This window comes from Sphaerodactylus townsendi, linkage group LG04 (assembly GCF_021028975.2).
Source record: "Sphaerodactylus townsendi isolate TG3544 linkage group LG04, MPM_Stown_v2.3, whole genome shotgun sequence".
NCBI lineage: Eukaryota > Metazoa > Chordata > Lepidosauria > Squamata > Sphaerodactylidae > Sphaerodactylus > Sphaerodactylus townsendi.
The window spans coordinates 111,121,077-111,138,723 of record NC_059428.1 but is presented as its reverse complement, the minus strand read 5'-3'; the positions used below and the strand labels follow the sequence as shown (position 1 = coordinate 111,138,723).

Below are 17,647 nucleotides of genomic sequence, written 5' to 3'. Positions count from 1 at the left end.
GAAACGAAAGGTTCGAGACTGGGCGGTAATTGGCCAGATCACCAGGATCTAAAGATGGTCTTTTCAAGAGTGGGCGGACCACCACCTCCTTCAACCCACCCAGAAATACTCCTTGCTCAAGGGAGCAGTTGATGATATTCAACAGGTGGGGTCGTAACTCCTCCCGACATACTTTAATGAGCCAGGAGGGGCACGGATCCAGAGGACAGGTAGCAGGTCTAACAGCAGCCAGGACTCTGTCAACATCAGACTCAGAGAGCAGGGAAAACTGGTCCAGATATGGACCAGAAGACGGTCACGGAGCCTCCAGTTCACTAATTGCATCAACCGTGGATGGGAGGTCTTCAGCTTTCAAAAGACATCCCACCACCATTAGGAATAATATGTTTTCAGCAGCAGCAGGTGGAATAAATGCAACTGAAGAGACAAGGGAGAAAATGATTGGGATGGGGATGAAGGTGTGTAGAATGATTTCACAGAAAATGTTTCCAAGACTCAAGGAATGACCACTGGAAAAATTTGTAGTAAGCTGTGTATGAGGAAAAGGTCCATATTAAATGGTGCTTGTTGGATGATTTGGCATGGTAGAGGTATGTCCCAATGGGCACATGGGGGCATGTCCATCTCCAAACAGCAACCACATGAAGACTAGCATGGATCAGAATGGCAACTATGAGGTGGAAAAGATTACTGAAGTTCAGACCTTCACTGGTTTTCCTGATCCTAGGGAGATAAAGGAACTTTGAAAACATCACCGTTCTAAGGAAGGAGAAGATTCATTGCCAAATAAAGAGAATAATATTCTCAGATGATGGAGGAGCTTGGGACTCTTTCTGATGACAGACTCAATCACAAGAGATGACGACAATTGATGTTAAAGGGGGAAAGGAATTTCAATGGTCGCCGACAACTGTTGGTGTCGAGGAGACTGTCAGTTCCAAAGAGGAGAATCTTGGCATCCAGGAGACAACACTAATTGACATCAAGAGAAGACATCCAGTTGACGAAACGGGGAATAAGATGCAGATGTGCTGGCATTGAGCCTCATTATCTTAACCTTCTTTTTGGACTTTTTAACAGGGAGCTCAAAAGTTGCCTATTTGGCCACCAAAACCAAGTCTGGAGTCGGATCAGTTGGAGTTGTTGGGACTGGGAAGACCGAAGGCATATGAGCTCTCTTTAAAGATTTGTCCATGGGAGTATCCACCAAAATGAGAGATTTTTCCCATAATTCAGTTTTAAGACTTGAAGCACGTTTATGTCTGGCCTTTGAAAAAAAAAGACAGCAAAATGGGCATGTCTCATTATGTTTAGAGAGGCATTCATTATGCTCATCATTTTGAGCCCTCTTTGTTCCATAAGAATATTTCTTGAATAATGCCATCTTGACAAAGACAACAACAAAAAGAAAAACTTTGAGGTAAATCAAGCACTCAGCTGAAGCTGGTCCTTTCTATACAGCAGAAAAGAGAGAAGTGAGGAAGAAGTGCTCTCTCTGCTTCAGACATGTGGACATATGAGCAGGAAACAACCAATTAAGTAAAAGTGGAACCCCCAAAGCAATGCCTTTCCATCACAGACCTCCAGTTAGTATATAGATTTATTAGAATATCTCTAAATCTGGGCACTGGTTACACATACCCTTGGATCCGATATAAATCATCATTTAGGTTTTATACCAATTGGCTTTATGACAGTGGTGTTTACTGAAGAAATACACTTTAAGGAAGAAGTACAGGAAGAATGTATACTAGCCATCATAGTTCAGGTGACCTTGTTTTTCCAAAGCAGCTCTTTGGGCTGATAAGCCGTTTCCTCTTTATCTTTACAACCCTTCACTGTTACAATTTTGGAACAAACATAACCACCCAAACACTGCCAACTTTCCAAAAACAAACTTATCACCACTTACCTCCTTTAAAATTAGGATCTGGCTTGCAGACGGGAGATACTGTAACTGGTGAGTCACTAAAACAGACAACTTTTTACGCAAGGCCTGACAAATACACCTGCAAGAAAGGAAGAGATAAAGTGAAACTCCTGCTTTTAAACATTTGGAGATTTTTATCCCCAAAAAATGGGAAGCAAGGGACTCTAGGATTAAATACAAAGATTCACAACACTCGTATTTTGGCACTTAATATTAAAAACAAAGAAAGAACAAAAACAGAAATTTAAGACTAATCTCCTCTGGATTCAAAAGAGCCCTGATTCTACCAGTTTTCACATCCTGTTCTTCTGCATTGTCCAGAAAAGAACTAAGGGAAAGGAAGGCAATCCAAATCCACCTCTTTTCTTCAACATAATAAAGGGGAAATTATCATGAGATGCTTAATTCCTTTTAACTGAGGAGAAAAGGGAAAGGGAGCTTTTCACATGAAATGGTGGGTTAAAATTGCTGTGTACCACAGAAATAGCCCACAATACTCGAGAGAAATCAGAAGTTAATCATTGTGCTTTGAGGCTTGGTTGTGCTACAAAGAGAAAAGAAACTCCATATTCCTTCAGTATAATCAAACAACAAAATTCTAGCAGAGATCACAAATGCATATCTATATGCCTACATGAGGTGATATTTTTCACAAAGTACGTGACTAGACTAGAGCAATGGAGCCAGTTCATTTTTAAGCAGAAAAGAAAATGGCTGCTCCAGTCTGTGCAACACCAATGGAGAAGGAAACCTCCCCTAATGTGGAGTCAACAAGTGTTGGGAGGTAATCTTTTCTTTCTCCTCAACTATGTCCAAAAATGAAGTGTTTTCCCCTCACAGAACTTGGGGGGCAGGGGGAAGATTTGAATGGAAAAGAAGGCAAAACAGAGCACCAATCTGGGAGCCAACAAGTATCTCTTCCAAAAATGACTCAGGTTCATTTAAAGTTATCAACTAGGAAAAATAATCCTCCATTTTCACAGCATAGATAAGAATAGTCAGTCACAACCACCGGCTTTCACCATTCCATGGATCATGGAACTGCATGCTACAAACTGTAACAGAATCAAGCTTGGATTTGAGGCATCTTGTTACTGGCCACCTGACTATACTCTGTCTCTTCAAAGGATAAAAACATGGCTCTGAGTTGTTCACAGGAAGTGAAACTACTGTGCTTCCGCTGCAGAAAAAAGTCCTGATATTAAAATAGCCACCATAGATAAAACCACCTGTATCTCTGGAAACTCTTGGGTTATCAAGAAATTTTAACTGCATTCTGCTCAGTGGCCCCTAAGGATTATCCCCCAGTAATTGGTTTTCTGAAATTCAGACCCCTTAATTTTTCCAAAATGTCCACCACAGGTAAAAACATCTGTATCTCATGAATCCCTGAAGCCATCACAGCAGTTTTAACTACATTCTGCTTGGGATCACCTAGGGATTCTTCTCCACGCATTTTCAAAACTCAAATCTTCCAATTTCATAATTTTTCCTGGTCCCCTAAGATGACTATCACTTCCTTTCAATACAAAGAAGGTCCAGAAAGTAGCTGCAGATTAATTCAACATTGAGGCTCTATCTTTCTGTGAGAGAAGGTATAGCTTGAAGTGCTGTTAGGCACTTGTAAATCTGGAATTAAGGGCCAGTAGCTCTTGAACAGAGCTACCAGATTACTAATTCAGGGCCTGTTGCCAAAATTTTCGTATCACATCATGTCTATGCTATCTACCTACCTAACAATCTATCTAGTATATTTTTATTGTGGATTTTCTTTAAGAAGTTCCTAGTGAGTAAATTCACAGATTAAGAATTATTACATCCCAAGCTAATTATTATTAATTTTTACTATTCCATGTTAAGACACATCCCTAATACCCCTATACCAATTGAATTTTCATGTCTTCTGTGCCATTGCTGATGTGAGAGTTCCTGTGCTCCAGCATAGAACAATCAGATTCCTTGCATGCCACCCCTCCCTCCCCTCCCCCTCCCTCCGCTAGGCTGGGTGGGCCATGTCCATATGCCAGGGCCCCTTCCCTCCCTTCCCTTGCATGCCACCCCTCACTCACTCCCCATCCCTTGCATGCCACTCACAATCAGATCTGAAAGCTGGAGGTACCTTACAATGGTGATGGGCAACATTTCTGGCCCAAGCACTAGGGGGAAAAAACTTTTGGTGTACCAGCAAACAAAATGACAGGAGGGGGCTTGGACAGACAAGCTTAACTCAAGCCAAACTGAAGCATCCTTATTTTAACAACTCCTTGAGGCAGGGCAGGCTGAGCTCATGACTGGTCCAAGGCCACTAAGAAAGAATCACAGCACTGCAGGGATCTGAACCCAGGTCGCTCCAATCACAGCCTGACACTCTAACCATTACACCTCACCAAATCACACATACAAACTTGCATGCATGACGCATGCACATACTAGAAAAATGTATTAAAGAGATATAGAACTATTCTTATGCACAAGCAGTCACTACTGTACCTCAGCTTCCTACATTACCAAAACATGTAGTATAAAAACTGTTTTAGCTGAACAATAATGGTGAATGTTACAGTGACCAATCTTTTCATCATGGGAATCAAAAGTCGTCCAACATACAAGGAAGTTTATTTCCTTCATTTATACCTCACCTTTCTCCCCAATGCGGACACAAAGTGCCTTACATCATTCTCCTCTCCTCCATTTTGTCTGTACAACAACCCTGTGAGGTAGGTTAGGCTGAGAGTGTGTGACTGACCCAAGGTCAGTGTGACTGACCCAAGCTTCCACAGATGAGCAGGGATTTGAACCTGGGTCTTCTAGACACTAGTCTGGCATGCTTAACCACTATGTCACACTGAAAGTACATATGAAGCCACCTCACTTCACCCATGGAGTGTTTTTCCTTCTGATTCACTAAGTCAGTGGTTCCCAACCTTCCTAATGCCACGACCCTTTAATACAGTTCCTCATGTTGTGGTGACCCCCAACTCTAGCATTTATCCATTTTACAGATGGAGAACACTGATGCAGAGAGTCTTAGGCGACCCCTGTGAAAGGGTCATTCAACCCGCAAAGGGGTCCCGACCCACAGGTTGAGAACCACTGCACTAAGCCAAGGAAGAGATGGTTATATGACAGAAAAGCAAATAACAGGGCCTCTCTTAATACCTGCTCTGAGAGCATCCCAGATCTTGTTCAGGGATCCCTGATCCCTGATCTTGCTACAAAGCAAGGTGAATAAAAACATGCCAAAAAAAACACAACCAAAAAAAACACCATCAAGAAAAATCAGGGTTTTGAAAAGAAATCAGATAAAACTATAAAATTTAATTGGTCTTCTTCCTTGGTGCTGCTTTAAATTACTAGTTTTGCCATTCTATGAACACTAACCTAGGAGGATAAACACTGTAAGGATGAAGCTACACATCAACTTAGCAAAGATGCATCCCAAGTCTGTTATGAGCATGCCAACACAGAGGCAATGCTTTGTTTCTTTGTCTCTTACTATTCTTCTCTGCAAATCCCCTCTCCCCATTTTCTCTCTCATTTAGTATTTCCAGTCAAGGAGCAGAGACTAAATATAGACATGGATGCAGAGGCGGAGCGAGGGGAAACTGTACCCGAAGCACACATGTGCCCTGTGCCCCTGCCACAGTGTCTCCCGCCCATGCCCCAGAACGCCCCCTCAACAGCCCGACCATGCCTCCACTGCTGCTCCACCTGGGGTGTTGCCCCCCGCCCCGTGGGCGCTACACCACTGCATGGATGACATTTGCAGAGAGTAATAAGAGGGTGGGAGTGGGTTATGTACTCCTACCCACTTGCCACTTCTCCCCTAAAAATGCCTGTGGCATTTAAGTATGAGTAAAGACAAGACTGGAAACCTGCTTGCCCTGTAATGTCTAAATACCACCAAAGCTGGTGGTAACACACTACAAGAGCCACACTGAATTTAAAGTTAGATTTAGAAGTGATTGTGTAAGTGGCTTTTTTCATCATATTGTGCTATTTGCAACTATTATGAAAGGGTGGAAAAAACATGTACTTGTTGAATTTAAAAGCTGCAAAAATGCACAATAGGAAAAAGGTGGCCTTTAAGCCTTTCAAATTGCCTTTTGAAACTAAATAATGCGCCCGTAGTTCTTCAGCAGTGTTCTTTCGACACATCCCGTGCTAAAAGTTTAATGCCCTATACAATATTTAAAACAAATTCTAGAAACACACACACAGCTACATTATCTAATTGCAAAGGCAAAACTGAAAAGCTTGAAAGGGGAGACCACTGTGCTGTAAAAAGCCACTTACCCATCCTTCCTCAACTTGCCCCTCTGGTCAGGGTGACTCTGTGGTGGTTCGTGCAACAGTAGCAGCTTAGCATGTAGAACAGGCTGCATTTATTTCCTGGATGGAAAAGTCAGCAGGATCAGCCTTCAGTAGACCTTCAGTAGACCTGAAAGGACAGGCTGTTTTTAATGGCATACTGTCAATCACTTGGATGCTCCATTCAAACTTACAGATGATGTATCTTTTTCCCAAAACACATCACTGCTAATTAAAATACAACAAGCAAGGGTATGACAGATGATGAGGCACTGAGATCATATTCATTCATTACTGTTGTGACAAAATGGCTTAACAGCATCCCATGGCACATCAGCATAATACAGATGATCTGGTAACATAGGTAGCATACACAATGCGTTTATGAATCACACTATCACTCCCTTCCATTGTGGCCACTGACATTGGTGTACAAGTCCCTTCATGATCTGGGGTACCCACATCAACAGATTCTCCCAACAGGCTGTGATATGGGAGAATGGTTTTGCAAAAACAATCAGGCTACAGATGCAAGGTATGAAATAAGACTGTAGGCTGTTCTTTCATCATCTCAATGAAGGTTTTCTAACTGAGAAGCCAGCTTCTGGTCACCCCATAGGCTTTTCATGACAAGACATGGTCAGAAGTGATTTGTTATTGCCTGCCTCCACATCACAACTGCAGTATTTCTTGGAGGTCTCTCATCCAAGCACTTCCATGTGACTGAGAGTGTGTGACTGAACCAGCAATCTTGAGTGAACCTGAGTTTCGCAGATCCTAGGCCAACACTTTAACCCCTATATCTTGATGGCTCTTGCTACTGAGAAGAGGAAGGGGGTATGAGCATGAACAGAAATGCTCATCATACAATAATTCTGAAGCTGCATCACGTATTTCTACAGAGACTGGAATCAGAAAAAGCATCTTGGAGAGAGATGCCCAATTACAGCTGGGGAACTAACAACACAAGGTTGTAAATTGTGTCTGGTCTGCTCCTCACGTACCCTTTAATTCAGTCTGCAAAGATAGGCATGAATTATGGAGTTAGCGAGAAGGAAGTTTAACACAGTCCTTTCCCACTTGCTCTAGTCCACTGGTCTCCCTCATTCTCCTCCCTAAATATTCTCTTTTCTTCTTCTCTCCCCCCTTACTCTTCCCTTCAATTCTGTCTCCTTCTTCCCCCTCATTTGAACATCCACATGACACCTCCCAATTCTCCCCACCACCACTTATCAACCCATATCACTCCCCCCCCACACCCAAGCATAGCTTTGGAACACCCTTTTTCAGATTCTCTTCTCATTTCACACTGTTCTTGTTCTATCTCCAATCATATCATTATCCTTTTCTCCACAGCATTCCCTTTTCTACCATAGCTTTCCTTTCTCTTCCAACCTTCTCATTTCTCCACACTCTTTACACACTTCATTTATCACACCACTTTCCTACCTCACTGCAGCTCTTCTTTCCTCTATCCCAGTTCCATCTCCTTTTCATTCCCATCCTGAGACGTAGTAAAGAGTAGGAATAAATCCAAATCGTCATCATCATCATCATCCTGTCTTCCCCTCACTCAAGAGATGCCTGCAGAACTCTGCCCCTGTCTCCAGGATCACATTAAGGTCCCTAAATAGGCACATTCTTAGTTCCCTTAAATATCCCCATTTACCACCCAACCCCTTCCCACCCATCTCTCCTTCATCCCCTCAGACCATCCACTTCCTACCCAGCACTGACAATGCCTACTAACTGCCACATTCCGTTCCCACTAAGCTTAACACTGACATTTCAGCACCTGAGGGGTTACTATGGCAGCTAAAATGGCACCCAAAGCCTTGTGACAATAGGCACTATTGCAACTTCCTCCTATGAGTTCCAGATACATGCACAGATTAAAAGAGGTGTTTCAAATGATTGTCTGGGAAAGGAAGTCGCAATTGAGGTGGATCTGCCAGGTATGTAGAACTACAAAGGGCAGAGGAAGTTCTACATGTCTGGCAGACAAAGTACACTTAGTCCCACTACACAACTCTTGGGCGCAAGAACTTCAATATTGGATATGTACTATCTTATCTTCCCCCACTGGCCCCTGCTTCCCAAATCTTCGCTTGCCATTCCACTTACCTATTGCCCCTGCTACCCCCTCCTTCCCAACCCACCTGTTTCCATCCACTTTCTCCTTGCCCCCAACCCTCCCACTACTGCTCTCTCCCTTCTCCCTTGACCATTCTTATTGCATGGGGTTGCTAGGCAATCTCACAATGGCAACTGTGACCTCATGAGATACTGAATTACATTTTTAAGTTCAACATTCTGGAATTTTCCCACAAAACCAGAGTTTGCTGAAAACAGATCTTCCCTTTCTGTAACTGGCTCCACTGTGCAAATTTTTTTGATCCGATCTTGGACAAAGTTTATAATTAGATATATGATGCTAATATTTCACATATAAGCGCTTCAGAAAGCAGCGGTAGACAAGAGGTAAGAGAAAAGCTAGCTTTCAGTTAAAAGAATTTTCAGTTAAAAATTTGTATAACACATCACTGAAACAGAAAGTATCAGGTGCCATCTTGAAGGGTCATTCACCTCCTTTTTGGTCCTGGATGCCTCAAACAGTGCCTATCACAACACACCGTTGTGGGCACATTATCTGAAAACAAGGATTTCTTTAGGTAAAAGAAAAAGAGAAGACAATATGAAGGCCGAGGTGGGAATAAAGTGGCTTATTTGTTAGAGAGGTGGAAGTGCCCCAGTCCTAGAAAATTAAAATAAGTATCTGCTAGAATAATTATTATTATTTTATTATTTTATTAAACTTTTATACCGCCCCATCCCCGAAGGGCTCTGGGCGGTGCACAACATATAAAATACAATATAAAATGATAGCATATAAAAGCAGCGATAAAATTTCCAAGTCTTAGTCCAATTTTAAAAATTCAAAAATTTGAATTTAAATTTGAGTGTGAGGTGGCGTCCAGCAATCCAATAACATAAAGTCCCTCCCTCCCCATAAAGTCCCTCCCCCCCACTATTCTTATAAATTATATAATTCTCCAAAATATTTTACGCTAATACAGTTGCTTAGAATTGTTATAATATGTAAATATGTGTAATGATTTTCTGCAGTAATTGTAATACATTATAAGCTACATAAAAAACTCTCTTCAACCATTGTTTTATTCATGTGCAGATGCATGCAGATTTAATCAACTCATTAAATCAGTTAAACTATACACGAGCAATCAGCTAAGGTTGCTTTAACTGGATGACAGCCCACTAACTTTCAAAATATTTATCATCTGTTTTCCATTGGCTCTGAAGCTCCTCAGCTTCTAATATTGAAATGAACTATGTAATTTTTATAATAGAAAGCCTTGCATGACCAAGCTGGGACAACAATTGCTAATTCAATTATAAACTCTCTATCCCTATTACTGAATTCTGCATTGCTGAAATAAGAAGTTTGAAATGTTAAATAGTTGGGGCCAAACTACACATAATGCCAGGAGATCAAACTACACATAATGCCAGGGGATCAAACTACACATAATGCCAGGGGATCTACACAGAGATGTAATGGAACTGCAAAAAAGAAGCCAATAAGAGTATCACTATAGATCAGGGCCACAGTAGTAGTAGAAGAAGACGACTTTAGATTTATACCCCGCTTTTCTCTCCTGTAAAGAGATGCAAGGCAGCATACAAACTTCTTTCCTCTCCCCACAACAGACATCTTGTGAGGTAGGTGAGGCTCAGAAAGTTCCAAAGAACCATGACTAGCCCAAGGTCATCCAGCTGGCTTCATGGGTACGAGTGGGAAAACAAATCCCGTTCGCCAGATCAGAGTCTGCCTCTCACATGGAGGAGTGGAGAATCAAACCCGATTCTCCAGATTAGAGTATACCATCCTTAACCACTACACCACATGGGTGGGAGGTTCCCCAGTTTCATTTCACCCATTTGAAACGCCCAGACAAGCACATCCAAGGAAGTGAGCTGTGACTCACGAAAAGCTCATATTGACACTAATGTTAGATATTGTGGAGGAATGGCTCCTTTTCCCACCCCCTTTTTTTCTCCCCCCCTTCTCCCATCAGGTGTCATAGATTCAGAGGACCTAAAAAATGCCAGAGGGACATCCGGAAGAGCTACCTGACTTAGGGGGAAAGATATCTTGACCCAGCCTGACCCTGAAAGAGGGGTGGGGTCTGGGAACTGATAAAAGTGCTGGGAGCAGAGTGGTGGGGTCTTTTGCTCTTTCTGCTGGGTCACTGAAGGGAGCAGACCCCTTGCCTGGGCTGTGGAGAAAGCAGCCATTTGGGGACCATGTGCTCATCCTTCCAGGTAATGGAAACTCTTTGAGAACTGCAACCTTCTAAGCTTTAAGTCCCTACCCTATTTTTAACAACTGCTAGGGTATGTTTAGAGAGAGGGATAGAGGATTTGCATTTATATCTCATTTGTTTTGGAAACCCTTGCTCGATCTGGTGCAGTGCTAAAACCCACTTGTAACCATTTTATTTTAATAAATACTTTTTAAACCTTAGATGTGGGAAACAGTTTTCTGTACCACAAATGCCCCCACTGTTTTGGATGTGCTATCTAAATAGGAGCGGGGAGGAAGGTTGGCAACTGGCAAGCTGATTTTCCTTCGAGATCTCCGATCTACCCTGTGGAATCCAGGAGAGGGGAACCAGGGGAAGCTGAGGCTAGGCCTCACAGTTGGAAAGGAAGCTGGAGAGTCCTGACCCCAGCGGGCAGTTCCTCAAATGATCAGGTGGTGGCAGCAGTCTACCCAAGGAGAAAGCAAGTTCTCTCCAGGAAAAGGTGGCAACCCCTGGCAGAGGCTTGGGAGTGGAATAGGGTCTGCCCAGCAAAGCAAGCCAGTTCTGCTACAGATCTTCAAGCAAAGGCCACGGGTCAGTGGGGGAGCACCTTCCTGGCATGCAGAAGATCACCCACCCCCAGCATCTCCAGCTGAAAAGATCAAGTAGCAGATGATGTGAAAGGCCTCTGACTGACACCTTTGGAGGCCAGCTGCCAGTCTGAGTAGACAACACTGACTTTGATGGACCAAGAATCTGATTCAGTATAAGGCAGGTGCCAGCAGATTCTTCTTTTCTCAGACAAGTGCAGCAGCTTCTTAAACAGAGGTACATCTCACAATGGTCTTATTGGTACATAACTTCCACTTAAGATTCTGCTGGGGAAAAACTGAAGATGACGCAAGCTGAACACAAAGCTCTTTTCCAGTGACAATCAATCCAGAAAGATAAAAATGTAAAGAGACCGTGGAGGACCCTTCCATCCCCTGTTGGTAATCTACTGGTGGTCCCCAGGTCCAGGACGTTTGGCGGAGTTCTACCAGAGCTAGGGCCTTTTTGGCCTTGGCTCCTGTCTGGTGGAACTCACTCCCAGCAGACATCAGGGCCCTGCAGGATACAAATCAATTCCACAGGGCCCAGAAAACAGATATGTTCCGCCAACCTCACAACTGATGAAACAGGTCCTACAATCCTACATAGTGACATCTTGGTCCCTGAATCTACACCCTCTCCTTTCTCACCTATAAGTTTTATGATTGTGATGAGCGTGGGAACATATGTGGGTAAATCACCATCTGTGTATTTATTATGTATTGGAGGATTTAAAATTTTTAACTTACTAATGTATTACCTGTAATGTCATAATTGTTTTTAAATATGTTAGCCACCCTGTGCCCGATCTCTGACCTGCGAGGGAAGGATATTAAATCAAATCAAAATAAAATAAATAAAATAGAAAGTTACATACTTTTCAAACAAATGTCTGCTAACTTCTGCATCCACTGCGCTCAATGGATCATCCAGGAGGTAGATGTCTGCATCTTGATACACTGCTCTAAAAGCATGAAAAAAAAGTATCAGTGGGATCATTGCCCCAAACAAGTGCATATTCATTGGTAGCTTCCCCACAGTTTTTCCCCTGAAGCATTCTAGAGCACAGAGGATAACAATCTTCATTCAAAACCACACAGAAGCACAAAACAGACAGAGACTCTTTGAACCCACTCCCAGGGCTCTTTCCCAGAACTCCAAAGATGTTTGGCCCACTATCTAGCTTTGGAGACCCTCAGGCATTAAAAAGTTAACAAATGATGGCAGCTGATGTGCATCAAAAGTAGTGGTCAAATTTATCAATGCCAAAAGTACCTCTAAATCTGAGGTATCCTTTGAGCCATGGCTCTGGCCAAATGGACTCTTCTTCCCGCCCGCTCCCCACCCCATTGGCCCTGCTCTGGACCAGAAGGATGGTCCACCTTGCCAAGAATCCACACATTCTCCTTCAGCTGACTGTACTACACAGTGGCTGAATAAAGTTTCAACTCTGACTCTTTGCAAACCAGGCCTTGCCAATCATAAGCTAGTCTTGACAACCCAAGCTTTTTCTATCCCCCATTTGAAACCAGGGTTTTGTGATTTGTGAACTAGTGCAGTGTAGTGGTGAAGGGTTGGGAGTTGCTTCTGGGAGACCCAGGTTTGAATTTTATTCATATCATGGACGCTTGCTGGGTAATCTTGGGCCAGACACACATTCTCAGTCTAACCGATTTCACAGGACTGTTGTGAGGATAAAAAGGAGACAAGGTGAATGATGCAAGCAGCTTTGGGTCCCACTGGGGAGAAAGGTGGAGTATAAATAAATTAAATAAATAATCTGTGAGAGAACTATACAACTCTATGGTTAATTCAGACAAAGGTGGCGGGGATTTCTTCTGGAGAGGAGATGGGACACCGCAAGACTGACCCCCAATGTGAAAGTAATGAATGGCATAGAGCCCATGTTACCTGAAACGCTCATAAGAGAAAAAGAATGCCTCCTTTGTACACAGAAGCCTTTCCCCACCTGTTTTTTCAATTGTCAGGTTTTGTGGATTATAAGCCACTTTCAGGCTCCACTGGTGGCAGGCGATGTGGAATATATATATAAATGTGCACCAATCTAATGAGGCATTTTCACTATTTTACCTAATCAATGACTGACACTCTATAATGCGGCTTACAGTACTGAAAATCAGTGTGCAAGCTGAGTCATATTTTCAGTATTTCCCTACTGGAAAAAGTGTAAGCGATTTGATATAAATGACAGCTGTTGCTATTGAGGTACTATTGCATATTCTAGAAGTTCCCACCAAACTGTTCAGCTACATATGCTGAAAGTTCTTTCATGGGCTTGGGTGAACTTAAGAATGTCTTGAGAAAAACGTACCTGGCAAGATTAACTCTGGCTTTCTGTCCTCCACTCAGCGTAGCTCCCCGATCTCCTATCACTGTTAGGTCACCATCTGGCAGAAGTTCCAGATCCTATTGTAAAAGGTTATTTCCTTGTATGAGAATAATTTTACTTAACTGCATAATTACATAATAATTCCAAGAGAAACAGAAGCAGCAATGGATCACCGTAGGTCTTAACCATTTTGCTTCCAAAATGATCACTACTGAATGGATTGAGAAGAGAAAACGATGTGTATAAGAAAATTATGCATTTAAATACCTTATAAGCATGTACACATCATCTGTACATGTTCATAAAAGAGTTCCAGCAGGCAGCAGATGAACAGTCATACTAAAGAGCAGTTTTAAGCTTCAAGTGTTCTCTGGGATTCTATTTCATCAGAAAATGTGTTCTACAAAGAGCTTTCTAGAATTTGGATCTTTTTCTTGTTAAATAATGGCTGTTTTAATTCTGCCATAAAATATTAAAAGAAATGCAGCAGGTGAGGGGTTTTTTTAAACTAAAATAGTGAAAGTGAGTGGGGGGAGCGGGGGAGATTCAGCCAGTCAGGATGCAGGAAAAGGAGGTTGTCCAAACATGCATGGAAGACATTGCAGAACAGCTCGCAGTGCAAATGGAACAGCACTGGGCTTGTAAAGAAACAGCTGGGGCATAATGCACTGGCCCTGCCCCGAATCCCGGGAAGAACCGGGGACCAGTGAAGAGTCAAAGCAGGACAAAAAGCACCACAGAAGGTAAGCTCCCAGATCCACCACGGGGCATTTTGACGATGAAAAATCAGCCAAGCTTTTACTAATTTTTTCGACTTCATGAAATAACCCCTGCTTGTTTCGTTTTCAAAACCATTAGCTTCAAGAGCTCTATTCATTTGAATGTATTTCCTAGATAAAACCAATGGCTGTATAACATTCTATGGTTGAGAGAGGAAGAAGGGCATATTCAAATACAGGGCTTCCATTCAGGCTAAGAGTTCATATGTGAGCACCGTGCCACTTCATCATGCATGGTGGATGGAACTAAATTGCACTGAAATCCACTACTGGGAGCAAGTAGATTGACCCTTTCCAGAAGATTCCATAATCTTCTCCTGCAAAGAGATAGGCCCCAAAGGGAACAAATACATACATTACCATTTTGTGAAGCATGGTGCAAGAAATTGCATCGGTTAACATCTTATTCCCAACTTGTATGAAAGCAGTAAAATAAAGACATATCAACCACTTACAAAGTATCACTCTATATACAAGAAAAGAATCCTCTGTTAAATGCCCCACACAGGGCCATTTTAACAGTATTGAAGGTCCCCAGGCAAAGTAGTACATGAGATATACACACATACATGCACATTTTCAAAATACAAATATTTATAGTTTAATATAGTGTTTATTCATTTATTGACAGTAAGTCACAACACACATAAATTAGCATGGGGTCCCTATGCAATTGGCCAGCATGCTCATGTGTTCAGGTGGTCTGACTTATAAATGACCTGGAAGTAGGGGTGGGTAGCCTGGCGGCCAAGTTTGCAGATGATACCAAATTATGTAGGGTGGTGAGAACCACAAAGGATTGCGAAGAGCTCCAAGCGGACCTTGATAAATTAGGTAAGAAATGGCAAATGCAGTTCAATGTAGCAAAATGCAAAGTGATGCACATAGGGGCAAAAAATCCAAACTTCACATACACACTACTTGGGTCAGTGCTATCAGTCACAGACCAGGAAAAGGATTTGGGCGTCTTAGTTGATAGTTCCATGGGAATGTTGACTCAGTGCATGGCAGCTGTGAAAAAGGCAAACTCTATGCTGGGGATAATTAGGAAAGGAATTGATAATATAACTGCAAAGATTGTCATGCCCTTATATAAAGCAGTGGTGCAACCGAACTTGGAGTACTGTGTTCAGTTCTGGTCGCCACATCTCAAAAAGGATATCGAAGGGATAGAAAAAGTGCAGAGAAGGGCAACGAGAACGATTGAGGGATTGGAGCACCTTCCTTATGAGGAGAAGCTGCAGCGTTTGGGATTCTTTAGTTTGGAGAGGAGTCGTCTCATCTGAGAGGGAATATGATTGAAGTCTATAAAGTTATGATTGGGGTAGAAAATGTTGATAGAGATAATTTTCTCTCTCTTTCTCACAATACTAGAACCAGGGGGCATTCATTGAAAATGCTGGGGGGAAGAATTAGAACTAATAAAAGGAAACACTTCTTCATGCAACGTGTGATTGGTGTTTGGAATATGCTGCCACAGGAGGTGGTGATGGCCACTAACCTGGATAGCTTTAAAAAGGGCTTGGACAGATTTATGTTGATCTATGGCTACCAATCTTGATCCTCCTTGATCTGAGACTGCAAATGCCTTAGCAGACCAGGTGCTCAGGAGCAGCAGCAGCAGCAGCAGCAGGCCATTGCTTTCACATCCTGCATGTGAGCTCCCAAAGGCACCTGGTGGGCCACTGCGAGAAGCAGAGTGCTGGACTAGATGGACTCTGGTCTGATCCAGCAGGCTTGTTCTTTTGTTCTCATGACTCCATAAAGCCCAATACATTGTAATGGTTAGAATGTTGGACTAGAAATGGGGAGACCCAAGTTCAAATCCTTGGATTATCTCAGGCCAAGCATTCTCTTTCAAGCTAACACACCTTACAGGGCTACTGAGAGGAAAAAATGGAGGAGGGAGTGGAAACTTTCTGCCCTGAGCTCCTTCTGCCCTGAGCTCCTTGGAAGAAAAAGGAGGCAAAAAATACAAAATAAACTAAGAGTTGTCAAGATTTGTGTGTTTGGAAACAAGCTTAAATCTGAAAAATAAATGCTATAAGGATCAATAGCATTTGCATCCCAATAAGTAGGCTGAGGGTGATTTTCCTACTACTTACAAGAAATGTTGAAAATGATTTCTTGAATACGTTATGTTCAGTTTTACACAATGAAGTGGGTACGTTTAAAAACATTTTTATGGCAAAATGTATAACTCATATTTATTCAAAAAGGTTTTAAAAACGTACCTTTTTAAGTGCACAGGCTCTCAGAACCTTTTCGTAGTTTCCTTTTTCATATGCTTTCCCAAATAGGATGTTTTCTCGCACAGTCCCAGAGAACACCCAAGGTTGTTGAGAAACGTAAGCAATTTTTCCTTGAGCATCTATGAAACCTTTGCTTGCAGTCAGCTCACCAAGGATAGCGCTTAAGACTGAAGACTGCAGAAGCATTTGAAAAAAAATCAGATTTTCAACGCTGAAATAAGCATGTGCTCAAATTCTCTAATTCTTAAAATTGCATATACAAATATAACTACCCCATCTGTTAAACATGGTGAAGAAATTGGGAGTGGGCTGCTGGGATGAGTGCTTCTCTTCCCACACACACATACCCAACTGCTAGCACATTGCTGTCCTCTTCTTCCCACAGTTAAGATTTGTTTGGTAGATTTTTAGCCATAGTTAACACTTCCCATAGGTGGCCTCCTAACCAGGGTTATACTAGCCAGTTGGCTACAAATTTACACCTCTGAAATTGTTCCAGTTTTTTAAAAATATAAATATTAACAATGTTTGAAAAGTAAATATTTACACTTGCAACATTAAAAAATAACCAGACCACACGATACAAAGCTCCACCAGTTTCCATAACGGTCAAATGCCTCAGGATTAGAAGAACGCATTCTGAACATTTTATGAGCAGCTTAATTCTAATTCTCAATACGGTAAAAAGCTGAAGTTATGACTTACTTTTCCTGCTCCCACCGGACCAACCACAACAAGTAATTCTCCTCGTCTGACAGAAAAGGAAATGTTCTCAAGGGTTGGCAGCTCCAGAGTCTATCAATTCAAGAAGAAAAGCTGTGTGTTAATTCTTTCAGAGTACGAGAACTGAAGTCTTCAAATCCTGGCTACTTCCATTGAAATTAAATAGGATTCACTTCCAAGTAAACAGTATAAGGATCAGAATGCAAGGTTCAGAATTTATGAGGACAGATACACTCTCAGCACAATTTCTGACAAGTTTAATCTGGCTGGCATATCTTCACCCCACATTTTGTCATAAGCTTTTGTGGTTTAGCACCTTCGATGCCATTTTAGAATCAACTTTGTCATGTTATACAACCATACAGAAGCCCTGCATAGAATGTCAT

The 17,647-nt window shown here is 42.2% G+C and overlaps 1 protein-coding gene across 3 annotated transcripts in view; it reads right to left on the bottom strand.

The window, feature by feature from the left end:
- Window positions 1–17,647, bottom strand: part of ABCC4 (ATP binding cassette subfamily C member 4) — a 217,887-nt gene that overhangs the window by 128,849 nt on the left and 71,391 nt on the right. For all 3 annotated transcript variants that reach the window (XM_048494888.1, XM_048494887.1, XM_048494889.1), the window contains 5 exons: window positions 17,244–17,333; window positions 16,521–16,712; window positions 13,490–13,584; window positions 12,035–12,121; window positions 1,913–2,009 (listed from right to left, as the gene is read on the bottom strand). In XM_048494888.1, the coding sequence (XP_048350845.1) occupies window positions 1,913–2,009; window positions 12,035–12,121; window positions 13,490–13,584; window positions 16,521–16,712; window positions 17,244–17,333 (561 nt within the window). The remainder of the gene's footprint in view (window positions 1–1,912; window positions 2,010–12,034; window positions 12,122–13,489; window positions 13,585–16,520; window positions 16,713–17,243; window positions 17,334–17,647) is intronic.